Raw genomic sequence first — 24444 nt, 5'->3', positions numbered from 1 at the left:
TTCGCATTGTACTCACAAGAAGTTGCACATAGAAAGAAAATAAAGAATAACAATAAGCAAGGGCTTGAGGGGCTCTGCCCTCTATTCCCTTTATCCTACGGTCTCTGAATCTCTGCTTAATTTTCCGTATTTCGAATTTGGGACAATTGACACCCCTGATATATATTATGTCACTACAAGTGCGAGTGTTTTTTTTCGTATTGATTTCACTATGCTCACAATGTTGGTCACAATGTATGTTTGCATTATCTCTTTTATTGACTGGAATATAAGGAATAAATGTTTAGATATTTGTAAATGTGTTGCTTTTTATATATTATATCTCAGTAATTTGCTTTAAGTACAAAAGATCATTGACTCTCCTGCTTTATTATTATGACTCATACAAATTTGATTTTGACTCTTGAAAATTTGGTCCCAAGAGTCATTGACTCTTGAGATTTGAGGTCTAGGAAAGCCCTGGATCCTCCTATGGGTAAGTGGTTGCATATGCATGCATTATTTATCACGCCTCGCTGTTTTAAAGGAATAGGACACGAGCTATCGATTAAGGGGCAAAAACTAAAAAATATTGTTTGAAAGTCTGCCGAAGATTTATTCGGGTTGACAAACAGACTGGAAATATTGCTTGGTTATCGACCGACTGTGAGTTAACGGCTGGACAGATTTTTTTTAAGTTACCTTGTTTTGAAAGGTTGTCCAATTGCCCATAGGAGGATCAAGGGATGCTTTGGATTAAAGCTGTTTTTGACATTTTTGCGGCCCGCGAAGACAGGTCTATGATAAATTCTAGTTAATGACCTTGTTATGATTCCAATATCAGAGGGTGGGGATTTTTTTTCAAGGCTCTTTCTCAATTTTTTTCTCATTAAACATGATTTTATATATTTATTTGAATATATTGGGCTCCTAAAAAAAAAATACTATCCAGGGTACGTTACTTCCACCTGTGCTTGGATGGGCATTACTTGGTTATCGAAGATATTACACAATTATACAACAGCACAACTTGCATAATGATAATAATGATTTAGTACATAACAGAAAATAACTATTAATTTTAGCAATTCTATTCTATTATTTACACTGTTAACTTCTACTTCATGTGGATGCATATTAATAATAACTTTTTTTCTGCAAAAAAAAAGTTCAATTTATTTTGTGTTTGTTTTGGATGGTTTGGTTGGGCTTTACTGGGTAATAAAGATATTTCACAATTATATAACTTATAAAATTATTAGTCTCTATAAAAACATATCCATTAATTCGTAATAATTAGAAACTATTTGTTACATTTTAACCAACTGCATCATGTGGACAGTTTGGAATCCAAATAATACTTTCTTTTTTTTACATAAAGGAAATTCAATTTAATGGTCTTTATGGACCAAATACTGGTGTAACTTGGCATCTGTGTTTAATCTGATTTACATTTCATTAACTCACTTACATTATTTTTCTAAAAATATGATATGATATGTAACAGAATGATATTTATGAAGGAAAAGGGAAATGGGTAGAGACATGAGGGATTATACATGTAATATATCTTTTTGTTATCATTCAAATAATTTAGTTGATCTCATGTTGCATTAAGACTCATGCCCCAATTTAGTGTTTTAAATTATTGACACAGTTTTGTGTCATCATTTATGACACTCACACAGTTTGTACAACTAACAATAACACTGGGCCACTAAGATAAACGAATGCCGGACAAAACCCCTCCCGGATAAAAACTCTCCCGTCAGTTTTATAGGGGCCAGACGAAAACCCTCCCATGAATAAACGGGGACGGACAAAAACCCTCCCATGACAAAAACGGGGGAGGACAAAAACCCTCCCATGAAAAAACGGGACCGGACAAAAACCCTCCTGTGAAATCCGAACCACGAATTCAACTATCAACAATTATTTATGAATTTTTAATCCGAATCGGTCATTTCCGAATGTCATTTCCGACATTTGTATTTTGTTGTCGGTTATCCGAGATATTTATTTTTTGTAATAGTGACTTCACTTCAGTAGGTAACATTACACTATATATTGACTAATTAAAATAATTCCGAATTAAAGTGTTGTTATTTTACACCCATTTGACGTCAATTATATATGTTTAAACTAAGATTTGTATTATTACTTAGTACTACGATATTCATTATTACTTAGTATGAATAACAAGTAGGGTGTTTATATAAAATATATAAAATATCAAATTGTGCGCCGGCCAGTGCATTAAGAACATCAAAACCGGCCAGTGCATTAAGAACATCAAAGTCGTGTTTCTTTTTTAGTCATCATCGCAAAAATAACAGAGGCGGACATAGGCTTCCCAAGACATTCTTTGCTTCGTTTTATAACAAGTAGTATGAAGTCTAGACAGTATAATGTTACATACATTGACAAATAAGCATAATCAATTGATAAACAAAAACCAACATTGTAGACACTTGTGTGCCTTTACACAAACAAATTGCTTTTGATATCTTGCCGATTCACAGTATGATATTTTGAACAAATGTTGTCAGCATTGAGTGATTTTTTCGGATTAATGAAAGCAACATTGTGTGAAGCAAATACATTTGTCGGCGTTTAATTGCTTTTAATTGATTCTGTGATTAAACTACTTAAAAACTAAAAGTAGTTGCAGATTCACAGTTTGCTATTTTGAGTAAATTTTGCGGATTAATGAATGCAACAATGTGTGAAGCAATTACATTTGTCGGTGTTTAATTGCTTTCACGGGAGGGTTTTTGTCCGCAGTTGCAGATTCACAGTTTGCTATTTTGATACATATTATTGTATGCCATTAACTAGTTAATTGTAATGATTAGCTGCTTAGTGGGCCTTAATAACCGAATCATTGACATATTTGACAATACAGTATGCTTTATATATTGTCTGCAAAAATGCAATTGAAAACGTTACAGTCAAAGCTAAATTAAATAAGTAATTAAGACAAATTATTTACATGCTAACGAATTGTTAGTTGTTAACAGAATTTTACTTTCATTTTCGCAAAGTTTTCAGAAACTTCCCGGAAAGCACGTTTTTTGCATGAATGAGTGTATGACGCGATTAAAATTTGCACTGTATCGTATTGCATTCAATCTAAATTTAAATTCACTTGTCTATAAATGGCCTCATTTTATGTTTTAATTGATATTGTTATTATATTGGATTATCGGACATATATGCACATTAGAAAGCGGTATGTTTACAGTTAATGGATACTCATTTTCTTTCAATTTCACACCCCTGAAAACACAATACACAATACACACAATGGGTAATTTTATCGGATTAATGAATGAAACACTAAGTGTTTCTTTTACGGGAGGGTTTTTGTCCGGTCCCGTTTTTTCATGGGAGGGTTTTTGTCCTCCCCCGTTTTTTTCATGGGAGGGTTTTTGTTCGCCCATGTTTATTCATGGGAGGGTTTTTTTGTCCGCCCCCTATGAAAATGACGGGAGGGTTTTTATCCGGGAGGGGTTTTGTCCGTATTCCAAGATAAACATTGGACCTATTTGGGCCACATAAGGGCCCTATAAGGGCCAGACAAAGGCCCTTTAACTGTTTATTAGGGGCCATAAAAGATACACAGACTAGTGCCAATTAGGGCCCTCCCATAAACTGTGAAAACATGCTTTGATTGCTACAGTACGTGACAGATTCCTGTTAATTGTGTTTCAATATAAAAAAGTATTTCTTCAATGATCCCTCATTATCAATTCTGACTTCAAAGTTTAATGACTGTTATTGTAATTCTTTTGTTATCTGCACAAACATGAAACCAAGAGATCCTAGTTGGGGATTTTATGATAAAATCACAGAAGGAAAAAAGGCTTAAACCAAGTGTAAAGCATGTTCATGTGAAGTGAGTGACAAAGTTGAAAGACTAAAAACTCATCTTCAAAAATGTTCTAAGGCTAGCAGAGAAGTAAGGATGATAAAAAACAATTACGACTGAATGTTTAATGAAGAAAAAATAGTATTGCCCAGTATTGCCCACTTTCAGAGTATTGCCTGGGGCGGGAAAAACCGGTTTTTCCCAATGGGTTTTCTCAGGGGCGTGTTTTTCGTGCCAACCCTTACACACATGCGCTTCGAGTGTTTTTTTTTAGCCTCTTAACCTATAAGTTTGTGCACCTTAATCTTAAAAGGCATATCTTTCATGAAAAATCATTAGACAATAAATAAACTTGCTATATACTTGATGATTTATCTTTTGTTTAACAAATCACGATTGAAATATGTTGGTTGACCGATAATAATAATGGAGTTACGCACCTTTAAACATTCATGAACATCGTAGTCTGCGTCACACAGAATTACCCTATAAGATTGTGCACCGATTTTGATGACGTCACAGCGAGGCCCTTGGATGTGATTATGTTTTTGTGAATATGTGTATAAAATAAGTGTTATTTTAGATGAATTTTGTGAATAATCTGTAATGTATTGAAAAGAATGGTTTAAACAAAACTGGTCTTCATAAAAACAAAATATGAACTGTGATAACTGTATTCAGAGGTCTAGATTAAGTGTATTTACTAAAGGAAAATAGCTAAATAAAATTCTATTCACAATGGGGGCATAAAAAGCTGTCACCCCTTCTAATGACAGTTGTTGTGTGACAAAATCCCAAATTGACGCAGTGAGAACATTTATCGCAATTGGCCGGTCACGATCTTAACATATGGTCTCGTGTCATCATTTGGGGGGTAAAATTTTCTGCATACACAGCATACTTATTAAACTTTAATCGTATTTTAATGCAAAGTACAGAGAGCACAATACAAATTCGAGACGGGCCTCCAAGGGAAACTTCTTATACGGGCCTCCAAGGGAAACTACTCTTACAACATTTTACGATCAAAACATTGACAAACATAGCCGTCTGGTGTTTAATGTGCAGATTTTAAACACTGTTTAGGCTATTTCTTTGGAACGTTTCAGAAAAACGGATAATTTATATCATATTTATTGTTTTTTCCTCATGATTGTTGTCTTATCGGCTGTGGAAATTCTCGCGTTACAATAGTGAACAGTTTTCGGGCACGTGCATTCGAATGTTGCTTAGAAGTTTACGTCATAAAAAAGTACACGATCTTATAGGGCTGCATGAAGTTATAGGAATAGAGGATACTAACATTACTACGCTTGAAAATAATTACAGAAACAACTAAAATAAGTAAAACAAGAGCACCGCCTTGCGGGTGCAGACCGCTCATCTATTTTCTTTTTAAAGGTGAAGGGACTCTCATTTTCAATCACAAAGGAGGGAGGAGTGGAGTGAAGAGGGGTGTATAGTGTGGGGTTGTGGACATTTATTACATTATCTTCCAAAAAAAGCGAAAAAAAAAAAAAAAAAAAAAAAAAAAAATCGGGGGGGGGGGGGGGGTATAGTGTGAGGGTGTGGTGATAATTTGTGAGATGATCTTAAAAAAAAAAAAAAAAAAAAAAAAAAAAAATCAAAAAAAAAATTGGGGGGGGGGGGTGGGGGGGGGGGTGGGGTGGGGGTATAGTGTGAGGGTGTGGTGGTCATTTGTGAGATGATCTTATAAAAAAAAAAAAAAAAAAAAAAAAATTAGGGGGGGGGGGGGGAGGGGGGGGGGAGGGGGGGGGAGGGCACGGGGGATGGTTTGGGTGAAGTCTATTGTGGTATGTCAGGTAAGAGTAGTTTCATCAAAGTATCAATCAAATCTAATCATAAATAAAGAAGTTATGGCAATTTTAGCAAAATTTAATAATTTGACCTTGAGAGTCAAGGTCATTCAAAGGTCAAAGTAAAATTCAAGTTGCCAGGTACAGTAACCTCATGATAGCATGTAAGTATTTGAAGTTTGAAAGCAATAGCCTTGATACTTCGAGTGGATCGAAACACAAAATTTAACCATATATTAAAAGTTACTAAGTCAAAAAAGGGCCATAATTCCGTAACAATGACAACCAGAGTTATGCAACTTGTCCTTTTACTGTACCCTTATGATAGTTTGTGAGTGTTCCAAGTATGAAAGCAATATCTATGATACTTTAGGGGTAAAGTGACCAAAACATAAATCTTAACCAAATTTTCAATTTTCTAAGTATAAAGGGCCCATAATTCCGTCCAAATGCCAGTCAGAGTTACATAACTTTGCCTGCACCGTCCCCTTATGATAGTTCATAAATCTTGCAAGTATGAAAGCAATAGCTTTGATACTGTAGGAATAAAGTGGACCTAAACACAAAACTTAATCAAATTTTCAATTTTCTAAGTATAAAAAGGGCACATAATTCTGTCAAAATGCCAGTCAGAGTTACATTACTTTGCCTGCACAGTCCCCTTATGATAGTTAGTAAGTGTTGCAAGTATGAAAGCAATAGCTTTGATGCTTAAGGAACAAGAGCACCGCCTTGCGGGTGCAGACCGCTCATCTATTTTCTTTTTAAAGGTGAAGGGACTCTCATTTTCAATCACAAAGGAGGGAGGAGTGGAGTGAAGAGGGGTGTATAGTGTGGGGTTGTGGACATTTATTACATTATCTTCCAAAAAAGCGAAAAAAAAAAAAAAAAAAAATCAAAATCGGGGGGGGGGGGGGTATAGTGTGAGGGTGTGGTGATAATTTGTGAGATGATCTTAAAAAAAAAAAAAAAAAAAAAAAAAAAAATCAAAAAAAAATTTGGGGGGGGGGGGGGTGGGGGGGTGGGGGTGGGGGTATAGTGTGAGGGTGTGGTGGTCATTTGTGAGATGATCTTATAAAAAAAAAAAAAAAAAAAAAAATTAGGGGGGGGGGGGAGGGGGGGAGGGGGGGGAGGGCACGGGGGATGGTTTGGGTGAAGTCTATTGTGGTATGTCAGGTAAGAGTAGTTTCATCAAAGTATCAATCAAATCTAATCATAAATAAAGAAGTTATGGCAATTTTAGCAAAATTTAATAATTTGACCTTGAGAGTCAAGGTCATTCAAAGGTCAAAGTAAAATTCAAGTTGCCAGGTACAGTAACCTCATGATAGCATGTAAGTATTTGAAGTTTGAAAGCAATAGCCTTGATACTTCGAGTGGATCGAAACACAAAATTTAACCATATATTAAAAGTTACTAAGTCAAAAAAGGGCCATAATTCCGTAACAATGACAACCAGAGTTATGCAACTTGTCCTTTTACTGTACCCTTATGATAGTTTGTGAGTGTTCCAAGTATGAAAGCAATATCTATGATACTTTAGGGGTAAAGTGACCAAAACATAAATCTTAACCAAATTTTCAATTTTCTAAGTATAAAGGGCCCATAATTCCGTCCAAATGCCAGTCAGAGTTACATAACTTTGCCTGCACCGTCCCCTTATGATAGTTCATAAATCTTGCAAGTATGAAAGCAATAGCTTTGATACTGTAGGAATAAAGTGGACCTAAACACAAAACTTAATCAAATTTTCAATTTTCTAAGTATAAAAAGGGCACATAATTCTGTCAAAATGCCAGTCAGAGTTACATTACTTTGCCTGCACAGTCCCCTTATGATAGTTAGTAAGTGTTGCAAGTATGAAAGCAATAGCTTTGATGCTTAAGGAATAAAATGGACCTAAACACAAAACTTAACCAAAATTGTCAATTTTCTAAGTATAAAAAGGGCACATAATTCTGTCAAAATGCATGCCAGAGTTATCTAACTTTGCCTGCCCAGTCCCCTCATGATAGTAAGTAAGTGTACCAAGTTTGAATGCAATAGCATTGATACTTACTGAGAAAAGTGGAACTAAACGCAAAACTTAACCAAAATTTGCAATTTTTTAAGTACAAAAAGGGCACATAATTCTGTCAAAATGCACGCCAGAGTTATCTAACTTTGCCTGCCTAGTCCCCTCATGATAGTAAGTAAGTGTACCAAGTTTGAATGCAATAGCATTGATACTTTCTGAGAAAAGTGGACCTAAACGCAAAACTTAACCGGACGCCGACGCCAACGCCAACGCCAACGCCAACGCCAACGCCGACGCCAAGGTGATGACAATAGCTCATAATTTTTTTTCAAAAAATAGATGAGCTAATAAAATGGACCTAAACACAAAACTTAACCAAAATTGTCAATTTTCTAAGTATAAAAAGGGCACATAATTCTGTCAAAATGCATGCCAGAGTTATCTAACTTTGCCTGCCCAGTCCCCTCATGATAGTAAGTAAGTGTACCAAGTTTGAATGCAATAGCATTGATACTTACTGAGAAAAGTGGAACTAAACGCAAAACTTAACCAAAATTTGCAATTTTTTAAGTACAAAAAGGGCACATAATTCTGTCAAAATGCACGCCAGAGTTATCTAACTTTGCCTGCCTAGTCCCCTCATGATAGTAAGTAAGTGTACCAAGTTTGAATGCAATAGCATTGATACTTTCTGAGAAAAGTGGACCTAAACGCAAAACTTAACCGGACGCCGACGCCAACGCCAACGCCAACGCCAACGCCAACGCCGACGCCAAGGTGATGACAATAGCTCATAATTTTTTTTCAAAAAATAGATGAGCTAAAAAACAGTTAAATTGCATTAAAATAACTTACTTCAACTGAAATAATCCAAATGTATGCCTACTTTGTGCATATTTTTGGGTACTCTTTATTAAACTTGCACATAAATTTCAAACCACATGACCAAACTATGTTTTTTTTCCCATGAGTCGCTATTTATAGATTTTGGGAAAAATCAAAGTTTCCACTTGCTATCAAGAGGAGTCATGATGTTATAAAATATATTTCATGATATATATATATATATAATACTGATATGTTCTACAAGTATTAACAAACCTATTGACATATAAATTGAATTAATTGAAGAAGATCCATCCCTATGTGAAGAATACGCCCTTTTTGCACTTTACATAATACAGTCGATTGGTGTATAACGGATAGCTAAGGACTTCGAGTCTCATTTCAACGTAAACACAATGCATTCAGTAATTTAACCATTAAACCTAGATAGACACATGTCTTTCCAATTGAAACATGCCAGCGGTTTTTAATTTCCGAAAAAAGTTATTTGTTTACAGCGCGAATTTCATGGTACACTGATTCAGCCATTACCAGATCGCTTAGGTCTTTATCGGATTACATTTGTATCGTGTTATTTTCTTGAAATTTGACACAGCATTTGCAAAAATAATTGCAATATATGTACATTTCCAGAAAGGGAATTCATTTCTGCGTTTAATAAGACCAAGTTCATGGAAATCGCTGCACAATTGATGAAGTAATGGCTGTTCAAAGCGATGCACCATATATTCGGGTCATTTTGAGTTGAATACCTTGTTATATATATAGATTTGATAGTGAAAAATAGGTTTTCAGATATCTATTTTTGGTTATAATTTGATTATTTTTCATCAAAAATGATGTTTTCACTATATAATAGCATAGCCACACGCTAACCACAGGTGTATTGGACAACTTCAATCGAGTTCATATTTATTTTGAGACAATCCTCACATTCCTGAATATGGGTCATCTCATGTCCGTTATTCACTAAATTCCGAGTTGCAGCTTATTTTATGTGGTACGCATCAATTTGGTTTCTGAGCATTCTTACTTTTGTAAAGCAGGGCTTGCACTAAGAAATAAATTTTGGAAGTCCTGACTTCCTGCCCTTTACTTATGGAAGTCCCACTCAAAAATGTTGGAAGTCCAAACAACTTTAATGTTGATGTTAACGGAATGTCAACTGCGTAAATGATCACAAACTCTTCCCATCCATTTTGGGTCACTGTACATCTGTGAAAGTAACTAGATATATCTTACAACAAGGCGGAGACTACCCTAGGCTTTAAAAATAGGGAGAAGTTTGTGCAAACAATATCGACTTAAAAAACAAAACATGTTAATTTCAAAACTTTTATTATTTCTATCATTTTACTATGTTCATTTGTAAAAACAATAAATTCTCATTAAAATCTACGTAATCATAACACATTTAAGTCATTCAACACATTTAAGTAATTTGAGATATGTGCGGTTGCACATTTTCATCACATATTTATTGTCATTATATTATCCTCATCCCTATGACTGCATTTGCAACAAAACACAATCTTAATGAATGGTCATGATGGAGCATCTAGTATATCAATTACTGTTTATCCGAATACTATATATATCCGAAATGTGTACACTTAATAAATGCCTTACCAGTTTAACTTTAATAATCCAAACTTTCCATGTTGTTATCTGGTTTAACAAACCTTATCAAATATTTGTTAAATCCATTTAATGTTTTCTCCATTATTGAACCAACATTACTTGTAATTTGAATCGCCAGCTTTGAACTGAACGCGGGTTGAATGTTACAATAGGTCAGCCATTTGCAATGTCGAAGGTCATGACGTAACAATTTAATTCTACTTGGATAATTTATAGCTAATCCAGAAAATGTGTTTTCTGAATGTTTCTGACTAGTTAAATGACTTGTTAGTATAGAAAATGAACTGTGATTCCAGTTTATATAGGATGGTTATTACTCATAATTATCGGTGGATTAACAAACTGAGAAAACTCGCGGGACCTAATACGGTAGTGAATCTACGTAATTAATTAAACTTTGATCAATTTTGTTTTTCTTTAATTACTTTTGCCGTCTTTCTTTTACCATGCCGTCTGCCCAAAACCAGCCATTATCTCCTAATCATTAGACAACATATGGCACGCGCAGAGGCACGAGTGCAGGGCTCCCCCTGGCTCAAAAATTTCTGTAGCCAAATTCGCCTTGCTATGGCAAAATTCTTCTATTTTTGGCTATTTTTAGATTTTAATGAAGGAAAAGTTGTAGCCAAATATAATTTTCTTTAGCCAAATAAGTCAATTTGTAGCCATTGGCTAATTTGGCGAATGGCAGAGTAAGCCCTGGAGTGTGTTGTTAAAGCAACCAATTTTAAGCAACTGCTTTGTCACGGTCAATTTGCGATCCGCGCGGGGGTAAATTGTGTTACCGTTAGATAAACAACACACAATAAACTTGCTAATCACCTGCGGGCGGTAGCAAATATAAGGAGGCGGAGTTTAGACTGATCGAGACGTGTGCAAAACACATTGAGTCGGCAGAAAGCAGTGTTGAATGAAGTGTTATTTTAATCGACAGCTTACGTCACGGGTTGCTATTTTCGGCGTATGACCAATTTTAAGGAAGTACAGTGGACGTCATGGTTTTTTTATCGGCGTATGGAAACAATTATCGGGCGTAATATACGGCCGTACGCCGCTTAGTGCAAGCCCTGTGTAAAGGACACATAATACTAAACTATTACATCAATGAAAATTATGTTTACCAAACAAACTCTGCAAAATTCAAGAAACCATTCGTCTGCACTTTCCCTGTTGTCACAAAAACGGTGCGTACATAACGTGACCTTGTTATGCTTTCGAAAAAAGAAACAGTTGTAAACATTGAAACACGTCAACAAAAACATGAATCAACTTAACAATGATAGGCTTTTTGTGTTCAATTCATAGAAAACTATAAATCTTAACATAAATAAAAGTATTTTGCAAAAAAACGTTTAACCTATCCGTTACTCACTAAAATCCGCTATACACCAATCGACTGTACATGATACAGCTATTTCTGCTCGAGCTTTGATTCTTATAAATTTACATAACGTCATGGACTAATCATAAAAAAAAACGAATGGCCTTATGAATGGTTATAGCAAATGAACACAGAGTTATAACGTACCTTTCAATGAAATTAAGGCCGGCTGTTGGAATTTTTCTCTTCGTAGAAACGAGTTCAGCTTCTAAGAATCGCGTTGTTGTTGTTCTTGCCGGAAAAAGCATGAAGGATACATTACACTAAACTGGCAGTGGAACGAAACGTCCATCACCCCATTTTCCACGCAGAGTTATAATGTCAATAATACCCGTAAGGGGAGTTAGACAGTATAGATAGATAGATAGATGGATGGATGGATGGATGGATGGATGGATGGATGGATGGATGGATGGATGGATGGATGGATGGATGGATGGATGAATGGATGGATGGAGAGAGAGAGAGAGAGAGAGAGAGAGAGAGAGAGAGAGAGATGTATATATAGAGAGTAGAGAGAAAGGTGGGTGGGTGGGTGGTTGGTTTTGGGTAAATGGGTAGGTGGGTAGGTGGGTAGGTGGGTAGGCAGGTAGGCAGGTAGGCAGGCAGGCAGGCAGGCAGGCAGGCAGGCAGACAGACAGACAGACATGCGGACCTACAGAATACAGAACAGCTTTGTGTGGGTCTTATATAGTATGGTGTGGTGACTGTGTATTTAGTATAGTTTACTGTAAAGATACTAAACAGGACATTCTTGCATTTAGTACTCATACAATCTTAATTTTCTTCTTGCCAGTATTTATCAGAGCGTTCTCTGAAACTATGCAAGGTTTCCGTATCCACATAATGGGTTAAACTGTTCCATACATTTATTACTCTGTAGGAGAATCGGTTCAGTGTTAAAAGAAGTGCACATTTTGGTTTTTCAATGAGTGTCCTCTTCTGATGATTTTGAAGTAGTAAACAAATTCAACATGGCAATCGGCAAGACCCTTCACCAGCTTAAATGTTGAGAACAAATACTAACACGAATTATTTTTTGGACGTTGTCAAATCAACACTATTACTTTCTACTACTACTACTACTACTACTACTACTACTACTACTACTACTACTACTACTACTACTACTACTACTACTACTACTACTACTACTATACTACTACTGCTACTTCTACTACTACTACTACTACTACTACTACTACTACTACTACTACTACTACTACTACTACTACTACTACTTCTACTACTACTACTACTACTCAACTCTACAGCGAACAAAATATTCTGAAATCACTGACACTGAACAATATTAAATCATTCTTTATTAGAACTTAAATATTACTGTTATTTATAATAAAAATAAAAAATAAAAATAAAAAAATGATATAATGCATACACAGTGCAAGCTATTATTGAAATGACAAAAAGCACAAACACTTAACAGTAAACATGTAATTGTGTACATATTTATTGCCAAATCTATCTTTGCCACGTTTAACAATTCCACCAGCGTGACTCGATTGCGTTTTATAATCAATATAGATTTAAAAGTTCAAGTGTGCGTGAATCTTGCTCTCTTACAACAAAAACATTTACATTCGATTTTTCAGAAGATGATGGTCCTTGTCCCTGATGTTGTAGATGTAGGTGCTAGCCGTACTTTTAGCAATCGGTTTCGGACAGTACTATCACTTTGCCTTTTCTGGTTATATGAATATTCCTGTGTCTTTGATTACCCTCGGGGGTTCGTCTCCAAATATATTTCTTCCAAGCATAATCAAAATTCCCCGAAATATATTTATCAATGCTATCAAGGGACTTTTTAACAGATTTTTTGTATGTTCCCCGACGAACGAAAATCGAACATCCCGCCTCAAGCACTCGATTAGCTGCTTTTTTCAAAGATTTTGTACGCAAGAAAGTAGAATTTACGGTTCCTCCTCTTGCAGGGCCGCGTCGGTGAAGGCAGTAGACAACATACTTCTTTCCAGCAGCTTTTGATGGGGCTTGCACTGCAAATTCATAAACGGCAGGCTTGAAACCGTCCTTAAAACAACGAGATATCTTCCTTCCGTATCCTGATAAAACTCTGCTTTTGTTGAATTCGTCTTTTTCCTTCTTGTTTAAGGGCGGATCGGGCATTACCACCTTTTGCCATTTCGACCAACTCAATCGTTTCAAGGGTCCCTTGGTCATACACGAGTCGGGTAGTTTTTCTCGCTAAAAGAATAAAGTGCATAACTTTATATGCAAGAGCAAGTAGAAACCTATTTAAACCGCTATTTGATTTGTATTTTGGTTAGAAACCTTACCATTTTTGAATATTGGATCATGGCAAGTTATGGACATTATCTCAAACTTGGATAAGAACCAATTTTTCTGGAAAAGAAAACTATTTACCTTAGATACTGAGTCAACCTTTGGTTGTTTGACCTTTTTGGCAGATGCTATCTTAGTTGTCGTTTTTGGCTTCTTGATAGCTTTTTTGATGTATAGTTTCGTTAGTTTCTTTGAAGGTGCTTTCTTTACAGGTTTCGCAGCTTTTCTTGATTTTGGTGACCCTGTTGTTCGTTTCGAGATCTTCGAAGCTCCTTCGGCAAAGGAGAACGGTGATGCTGCAGCGAATGGTTTGGCGAAGCTGACTGTCGGACAGTCTGCTGCTCGGAGTGTTTTCGTCATTGCATCGCAATCAGCGTTCATTCTACCAGCTCTGTCCCGCATCTCTTGCTCATAAATCTGTAATAATGAACCACACATCTTTAAAGTACCCTACGAATTTTTCTGACATTCAATTAGTTTATTATTAAATATTCAGTGTATGAATCCTGAACCTGTTCACTTTTTATCTTTCTCAAAATACAATTATAGCAATCGTCTAAAAAGCGCTTAATATAATTGTTTCTACATGTATTAATACGATACATAAAACGTGCAATGATTGGATACATTCAGCGTCAACAGTAATTGTTGGATCATACCTCCATCATATCGGGGTTAGCCTCCCTGTATGAGACCATCATGATGAAGTCAAACATGCTAGAGAGGTTACTCAGAGCAAGATGTTTTCCACCAGTTCGTGTGGCCATCTCTGTATATACATCTTTAACACTAGAATTCCCACCGGACTGGACGGGGTAGACTTTGACATTCTGCAAAAACGTGAATAAAAATTATTTAAAACTCCATCAACCACATGGAATCAAGACAAGTTTCGTGTGAACGATTATTTAAGTTTAAGCATTGTAAGCGAACACCATGGGAGATTGAAATGTGTTCATTTACTCTTTGGAAAGTAATAATTCCTAAAAAATCATCACAGTGATTAAACCCCGATACTTTTACTTGTAATCTGAATCTGTACCTTTGTTACCATTAATTATTCCAGTAAATAATCGTCAATCAAGAACTAAACCATAATCATGCGTTTGTAACGCAGCATACCATTTTTCGCAAAGCGTCGCATTCATCTCTCCAGTTGATATTGTATGTCTTCCCTCCGTATGTATACCCAGATTCATGCGGCAAATCATCGCCAATAAGAATGAGGGCCCGATTGGACCCCGTCGTCCAGGACAAAACTTCCCGCGCCCTCTGCAGAACCAGCTCGTAACATTCGGGACCATCGCCACCGCCAGTTCTTGCGACGCCTTTGACGAACTCGCATATCTCGGGCAAAGTAGCGCCAAAATCGATCCATTTAATTAGGTATGACGAATGCTCGTCGCAATAATCACCATGAGCTATGATTGATATGCGAATTCCTGAAATACATAAATAAACCATTTCGGCTCTGTTATTGCACAAATGATATTTCATTATAAGAATAAATAATACTAAGTTGTACTCAATACAGTCGCTGTAATCAATAGTGCCACAAAACCAAATATAACGTCAAGGCCTTGTAGCATGAACATACTTAACTCAATATTCAAACTCAACTGTCAGGTCCTTATAAAAAAATTATATGAGTAGTCCATCATGCTAAATTTTGTGTTCACCATTTTTTTTGAGGAGGAATATTTGCATAGTATTATAGTTGAGATTTATTACTGTTCGTGAGCTTACTCACATTCTCAATACTCAGCTGAGTGGATACTGAAATCTCATCCTCTGAGCAAAAAATTGAGAATGTTCATGAAACTGGGTCTCAATCTTTACCAGGGATGTCAGCTTGAAGTCTTTGCACAAGGTCTTGGATCTGAGCGCGGACGCTGTCCAATACACCGTACATGGAGCCCGTGGTATCGAACGAGATAACAAGCTCCATAAGGCCTCCAGGTGGCAGACCCGCGCCCGGGGCCGCTCCTGTGTCCATATCTTCGTTCTCTGCCTCGCCACCAAACTCATCCCCTGCATTATCACCGCTGCTCTTCTCACCGTCAACCGCCTCACTCGTCAACGACTTCAACGATGAGCCTTTCTTTGACAGTGATTTTCGGACTGAAGGTGCTTTCTCGAGACTGTGTGTTTTCGATTTTTCTTTCGACAGTGAGGATCGCAGACTTTCAAGAGCAGACGTGACCTCATTTTCGTCCACCTCGCCCAGAAGCATTGACCTCGACACTCGTATGCTCGAATCCTTCGTTCCCGACTTTGGTAATGCCAACTTCGTAAGACCGCTCGGAATGGATGGTACTTTATCTAGAGTTGCGCCTCCTGCATCATCCGTAGTAACAACTGATGTTTCGCCTATGATTGCACCAGAACTGGTTCGAGACAACCTGGTCACCAAAGCCCCTTCTTCTACGAAACTGCTTGATTTTCTAGAAAGAGACGATGGCTTCTTCAAAGAACTGGTCATTTTCCCACCAGCTGTGATGAATGCTGTGGCGTCCGAAGTAGCCTCTGGCAAGGTCAGAGTTGATGCCCTTCGCAGGGATGGTACCGTGGAAACGTCATCCGTGGAAACTGATGAGGAAGTAGATACCTGCAAATGAAAATGTTACACGTATTTTTCGCACCAAACACCTCTATAAGCGAATAACACGACTTTAAAGTGGCCTTTTCACAGATTTTGGCATATTTTGAAGTTTGCTTTATATTGATAAATGTAAACATTTGATCTTAAAAGCTCCAGTAAAAATTCAAGAATAAAATTTAAAAAAAAGAAAAAAAAGTAGCCGGTTCGAACAAGTGACCCCCGGATTACCTTATATAAATTGAACGAATCGTTATTCAATCGTTTCGCGTTGCAACGCTTTATATATAATTTTTAGGTTTTCAAATCGTCAAAAGATACATATAATGGCTATATTGGACTATGGTAAATGTTCAGTAATACTGTTTCCTCACAAATATCATAACTAAAACGAAAATTTGCGAATCTGAAACACCTTTTTAATTTTGTCAATTTACCAAACCGTGAAAAGATCCCTTTAACTATTATATCAGGGGATAATGTCGTTATAAACGGGCTTAGTTTGAATCATGCACGTTTGTGTTATGAGAAATAAAACATTTTATGTAGATGTAAACTTAATGCAATCAATTTAACACAACACATATTTTGACAGATGAATCGGAGCCAGTTTAGTCGTAATGACCGGATAACGACAGTAGTCAGTATCGATTGCCTACGTGTGTACTTGTCAGTCTTAAGTTTATCATTATAAATGTACTGATAATTTAACGGTGTTCAACTTTCAACGTATTTAATTATAACGAGTATTACGCAATTATAAATGATGTTCAACCCCGGCTGCATCAGAAGGAGATATGTATTAAGAATTCTTTAACCCAAAATGAGGTCCTTCATTTAAGGTCATACAAGACACTGGAAAATGCACGTGAAACACACACTTAGGAATAAAACTAGGATCATCGGCTTGAAAGGATCAACGAAAAGCAGACTCGTTGGTATTGGAAACATGTTTTATAGGCGCCAAGTCTCGTGCTAAACCCATGTGTGCCTAGCGTCTAGAAAAAAAGGCATTAGCAAACAGCGTAGACCCAGATGCGGCGTCTCATCAGGGTCTGCGCTGTTTGCTTAAAGGAATTTCTGTAAGAAATATTCGATATATAGAAATAATTATACAAGACATCCCTAATTTTGGAAATAAATTGATTCAAATTAGAAGGATGGAAGAGTCCACTGGGCATAAATTGGATAACCTAAAGTTATTCACTTAAATGGTAAATTACATGCTTGGTAAAACGGTAAGTCAAATTAATATTCTTATGTATCAATTCTTGCAATACATAAAAGTGTTCATGGACAGGATTTTACACTGCAGTTTTGTCACTGAACTGTGGTATTTTATATAAAATATAAAGCCAATTGCACGTAGCAAATACAGTTTGAACAATACGTATACCTAACTCGTCATGGTATATACTTGTCAAATATAAAATTACGTTTCAACATAATTATATGGTTCAATGTAAACTTGCAAAATGACCAACTCGACAAATGTCGAGATTTTGTACCTGAACAGACATGATAAGGTAATTAAGACACCGATTGTGACATACCTCAGTTAATTTCGTACTGATGGACCTTGCTCTTGCTAGTCCCCCAATGTTCGAACCTGTCGATCTCTTCACTATCTTGCTAGGGCGCTCGTAGGGCGTTCTAAAGGAGGCTTTCCGTTTCGTTCCCGGCATTGTACCCCGCTTTGAAAGGAAATCACATACAATAAACACAGTTAGGCCCAATATCGACGCTTTTCAATTCGTTATACGAGTTTAAATTAGATATTGACTATTAACGTTTGAAACGTTTATTTCTCTTACAAGAATAAGAAATAAGAACTCAGGTACGACATCGAAAATACTATAGTTGAAGTATTGGTGTATTGATTGGTATTCAAACACATGTGCTACCCAGTCCGCTATATTGATCTGAATACTCCGACCCAAGTTCACGACATGTTCAAGGTTGTACAAGGTCTTAATATTTAAACGCTTACAAATGTATTTGCCTTTGCGAACAAACATTCAAACAGACAAAATTAATATCGCACCCACATAGAAGTCACTATGAGTTTTACTCGATCTTTGAAAAAGAAACTATGAATAATTGAATTGATCATTTGCATTGGTCTGCGAAATTCATGTTGTGCAATTGAATTACTTTCCATACATTATTCTCTATTAGTTGCATAGTCTGCTGTAACCAGTACGTTACTTTAACTACAATATCTTGCGTATAAAACTTAAGTTTTTGACGAAAATTGCAGGAAACATATGTGTACTACATAACCATATCGGTGTCGTCCCGATTGTCCCACATTTAGAAATTCAATACACCGTACAAATAGGCGTGAAGAGGCGTAAGATGGGTAATACAAGTATAAAAAATATCATGTCTAGGATTTATTATGATTAACTACGATCAAAGTATAAAACGATAATTATCTATTGTTTGTCTGCTGTAACATAAATACAATTTAAATTTAAAAAAAATAAGATAAATAAAAACTGTTATTTTATATAATTAAATAACAGTTGAACATCTCAAACATGCATTAATATATATCCATGCGTTATCAATAAATTAACCTAACTTCACTTTTTTCAAAATTCCACGTTATTTATTTACTAATAAACACGAAGGGATGAGCATTTTGCTTGACGGATTCAGATTTGTATTTTAATATGTATACTTGTATACTCATTGATCTTATAACAGTGTTACTTATAACTAAGTAGTGTTAGTATGCCATTCGAATTAAAGTATACAGAATCTTTATTCAGAGGGGAGATTAAATAACGGATTGAATGATTGATGCTTTGAATCGAAATATTAAGATTAAATGGAGATTCTTAAATAAACGAATTACCTGAGATTGTTTGATTTTTTAATACATTCATATTTCATTTTTGTAGGTATTAAATCGATTGGTGATTAAATATAAAATGTTAATAAAGTGTGTCTATATTCCCTCTATTGGAAGAAAATAAAAATAAAATATTTATCGAGAAACACTTTTGTGTTTATGTTTTGTTAATTTAATCAAATAAACACACGAAATAAATACCCCGTTTCGAGCCCCAGATATGCGACTTACCTGTATTTTCCGTTATCGATATTTTACTCTTAAAATAAAAATGTGGGACAATCGGGAGTAAACCAAAATATCGAACTCTTAAAATACTTAAACAAATGATTGGCAATGACATTAGTACCGTACAGTGTCTTTATCACCAATAATACGGTTCTCGTATAGTATTTAACACGGTTTTTTAAGTGCCAGGAATTGTAATCTCTCTTGAACAATAACGCATTGTCCCATTGAATATACATAATGTACGAGTAATTTACAAAAATTAAATACAATATTCGCATTATTTCTTATTAGTTTTTTTTTTATGTGAAACATTATAATCACTAAAGAGAGCACTGTGTAAATATTTGAGCCTTGTGCTGAGAAAACTGGGCTTAATGCATTTGCGTAAATAGAGAATAATAGGTTGGTGACGTGGATGGGGAATGGTTATCTGGCAAGTCGGAGGAAGTTATCGGGTGAGCCGAAAGCGAACCCGATAAGATCCTCCGACGAGCCAGATAACCAATCTCCTTCCACGTCACCAACCTATTATTCTATTTATCCTGTCACATTCGTTGAATTGTTTCTAAAATATCTAGTTTTCGAGTATTTTGTGTTTAAATATTTAATTTATATGGAAAAAAACAAGCGCGAACAAAAACATTGTTACGTCACGTCATGCAAAACGCTTAGGCTAGCTTCCATCTTGTTAAACAACACAGAAATCGAGTCAATCGTTATTAATTCAATACACAAAGACGAAATTATGCTATGAAGATAATAATGTTCAAACAAACAGTGCTTTACATGTATTTTTATTTTATTGAAAACAAGTATATTTTATTATTATTAGAAAATAGTACAGGCGTGCGCATGCGCGGAGAGAAACTGACGGATATTCGAGGTCACGTGGTCATCTAGCCTATTATCTTTTGGAATATTAGGTTACCTGGTTATCGGGCTGATTTAAAGGCATGTGACAGGATAATGTGTCATTCCGGATTAGCCTGTGCAGTCCGCACAGGCTAATCAGGGACGACACTTTCCGCCTAAACTAGATTTTCGGTAAGGACGGACTTCCTTGAAACAAAAAAATACTATAAAAGCGGAAAGTGTCGTCCATGATTAGCATGTGCGGACTGCACAGGCTAATCTGGGAAGACACTTAACGCACATGCATTAAGCCCAGTTTCCTCAGAACGCGACACATTTTATATTAAGTATTACCGTATGTCCTTGTTACTTAACGTTATCCAAAACTAACGCACTCGAAGTATTTATATCAATAAACCGAGCACTCGAGACGACTTTGTACCCAACTGTACAGCGCATTTGCGAGTTAATATATATATACTTAACAATTCATTCATGTTTTAACACGAAAACTACATAGTTATTTTGAGACGATGATGTCGTGAGACCACGTATCCAATGCGCATGTCTGGCTAATGTCATCCAATAATAACTCTCAATTCTGACGCTATGAGGAGGATTCTAAAAATAAATATTACGAAGAGTTCCGATGTATCAATCGTTTAATTCCGACTTTATAATGAATGTTAAAAAGTTATTTTCTTTCAGTATGTCAAATCTCGTTGATATGTATGCTTTTCAATACACTTTTTACAGTACGCCCGCTATTGTTAAGATATATAGGTATGGAAAAGGTGACTCATAACTGAACACAGTTTAATTATTGATACAAGGTATTTTTAATGCAGATAATTTCAATTTTTTTTAACATGGTCCTGGATTTTTTCCAAACTGACTGGATTTTAAAGGAACCTTTTCAAGTTTTGAAAAAAATGACAAAATAAAAAAAAACAGTTTCAGATTGGCAAATTTTCGCTGCCCGAGTGGTCTAAGCGATAGATTTTTACTCCAGGGGTCATTGGTTCGAGCCCAGTTTGGGGTTATTTTTTGTTGTTTAATTTTATTTTTGTTTTTACTGAAGCTTTTTCGAGCGAATTTTAACATTCAACTTCAACTTGATACTGTCTACAATCGTGCTCGATTATAACTGACAGGCGCTTGTCTGGAAAACAGCGTGTTAGTTTTTTTTTAATTATGTGCAGGGGATTAGTAAGTTAAAAATATCTACAAGAAAGCTAAAGTTAAAAACAGAAGTAGGGGGTTTAGAGCTGGTGGGAATTCAACCGACTGACATAGGTCAGTAGGTTGGGGCTGGATTGTATATTGGTTGGTAGACCGTTCCATAGCCTGATAGCCCTGGGAGAAGGAGTTTAGGTGGTAATTTGTTTTGGAATGTGGGATTAGGTAATTTAGGTTTCTGGTAGGAATAAGATGGTGAAGATCCACGGCAACTAAATCATTTCTGATTTTGAAAAACATGACAAGAGTGGCCTGGCGTCTTCTATATTCTAGGGTTTTCCAATTAAGGGCCGAAATCATATCGGAGACACTGCTGGTGTAACCGTAGTCATTTAGTATGTAGCGGGCTGCTGATCTCTGAATCATTTCTTATTTTTTATGTGAGGTTTTTCTGCCAGGGGTCCCAGACTGTAGGACAGTATTCAACTTGGGGGCGGACATATGTTTTGTAAGCAGCTTCTTTGACCTTTTTGTTGTCAGTTTTGACATTCCTTTTGATAAAGCGGAGAGTATTTTTGGCCTTTGAGGTAATGTTGTTTATGTGAGGGGCCCAATTGAGATTTTGACCTAAGGTGACTCCTAAATATTTTGACTGTTCGGTTGATCTGAGTTCCATGTAATGTAGCCTATAAGGGAATATGAGGGGTTTTCGTTTTTTATGGATTCTTAGGATCTCGCACTTGTCGGGATTAAATTCCATAGACCATTCCCGCTCCCATAACTCTAGAAGGTGCAGGTCCTGCTGTACGCTTTCTGCGGAAGATAAGGATTTGATGGTTAGTTAAACCACAGTATCATCAGCAAAGAGGCGGGTCCGACTTTTGATGCTTTCAGGTAGGTCATTTATGTAAGCGAGGAAGAGGCAAGGGCCGAGTACCGAACCCTGGGGGACTCCGGAGAGGACTGGTAGCCCATCGGAGCTTTTACCTTCGACCAGAACTTGTTGTGACCTGTTATGGAGAAAAGAGCGGACCCAAGAGGAGACCTTATTATCAATTCCAAGATGCTTAAGTTTGTGGATTAATTTGTGGTGATCTACTTTGTCGAAGGCTTTACAGAAATCCATTATGATGACATCAGACTGCTGACCGAGTTCTAGATTGTCAGCAATCTCCTGGGTAAAACGTATGAGTTGGGTCTCGCAGCTACGTTTTGACCTAAAACCGTGCTGCTGGGGCCTTAATATGTTGTGGGAGTCAAAGTAATTCATAATGTTTGAGACCAGGATGTGTTCCATAAGTTTGGATGCAATGCAGGTAAGGGAAATGGGCCGATAGTTACAAGCTTTGGAATTTTGACCATTTTGTAGACAGTGGAAATAACTGCATGTCTCCAGTCATCTGGGACAATGCCTGTATCAAGTGACCTCTGGAAAATGCTTGTAAGCATTGGGGCAACTTCACTGTGCAGCTCTTTGAGTAGCCTTGGGGAGATTTCATCTGGGCCTGATGCTTTATTGGGATTTAGGCCAGATAGGAGTTTATCAATTCCTTGGACAGTTATGTTAATTGGGGGCATCGGTGGGTGTGAGAGATTAGGTATGGCACTCTTAGCAAGTTGTTTGAGACTAAGAGGCTGGGGCGGGAGAAGACGGATTCAAACTTTTGATTTAGTATTTTGGCCTTTGTGGTTGGATTAGAGTTGATTTGACCGTTACTGCTTAGTGGGGCTACTCCTGAGTTTTATTTTTGTTTGATTTGATGAAGGAGTAAAACTTTTTCTTTTGGCCTCGGTTGGAACTATCAGTGAAGATAACTGTGTTTAGGTAGGACCAATACGAGTTCCTTATTTGCTTTTGTATTTGAGCTTTGAGGGATTTGAATTGTGTGACTTTTTGGGATTTCTGGATAAATATCAGTCAGGATTTAGAGAAAATCATTCTTGACAAACAGCACTGATTCGACTCATTAATGAGTGACTAAAAGATATAGATAATGGTAATTGTATTGGTTCTGTTTTTATTGACATGAAAAAAGCTTTTGATTTAGTTGATCATGGAATTCTGTTGTACAAACTAAAACTTCATCACTTTTTAGATGGTACCTTGTCCCTTTTTCGGTCTTATCTTAGTCAAAGACAACAATGCGTTAAACCAGGAACTAGTTTTTCTACCCCTCTAACTATTAAGAGTGGTGTCCCTCAAGGTTCTATTTTGGGCCCTCTCTTGTTTCTAATTTATATAAATGATATAGGGTTATTACTAAACCAATCAGACATAGACTTGTACGCTGATGACTCGACACTATATGCTACAGGGGCCAATCCTTCCGAAATTCAGACTAACTTACAAAATGATATTTATTCCATACAAAAATGGTGCACTCTCAATAACATGATGATAAACTGTAATAAATCAAAATGCATGCTTATTGGCTCAAAACAAAAGATTAAGAATATCAACCTTAATCTAAAAATAGATAATAATGCTATTGAGAATGTCACTTGCCATAATATTTAAGGACTTTATATCGACAAACATCTGCAATGGAAAGTACACATTGATAAAACATGCTCTAAAATAAGCAGCAAAATATCTCTGCTAAAAAAGATATCAAATTATCTCACTTTTGATATGAAAAAATTATTTCATTATTCATATATTCTAACCAATTTCGATTATTGTTGTACGATCTGGGGCAACGCAAATAAAACCAATTTAACAAAAGTAAATGTTTTACAAAAACGCGCTGCGAAAGTCATTCTACAAAAGCCAAAAAGAACACCATCCAAAGATTTGTTTTTACAACTTAATTGGCTTTCGTTTAATAATAGATGTAAATACCACACGG

At 36.2% G+C, this 24444-nt stretch overlaps 1 protein-coding gene across 1 annotated transcript; it reads right to left on the bottom strand.

Moving 5' to 3' along the window:
- Positions 1–12860: 12860 nt before the first annotated feature.
- LOC127880582 (uncharacterized) lies at positions 12861–20970 on the bottom strand. The gene is made up of 7 exons (XM_052427895.1): positions 20771–20970; positions 18027–18167; positions 15714–16482; positions 14997–15316; positions 14534–14704; positions 13956–14291; positions 12861–13775 (listed from the first exon to the last, which is right to left on the bottom strand). The coding sequence occupies exons 2-7, from the start codon at positions 18156–18158 to the stop codon at positions 13218–13220; spliced, it is 2286 nt and encodes a 761-aa protein (XP_052283855.1). The 5' UTR covers positions 18159–18167; positions 20771–20970; the 3' UTR covers positions 12861–13217.
- Between the last annotated feature and the right edge of the window lie 3474 nt (positions 20971–24444).

Source organism: Dreissena polymorpha, chromosome 5 (genome assembly GCF_020536995.1).
Source record: "Dreissena polymorpha isolate Duluth1 chromosome 5, UMN_Dpol_1.0, whole genome shotgun sequence".
NCBI classification, from domain to species: domain Eukaryota; kingdom Metazoa; phylum Mollusca; class Bivalvia; order Myida; family Dreissenidae; genus Dreissena; species Dreissena polymorpha.
This window is presented reverse-complemented; position numbering and strand designations above follow the sequence as displayed.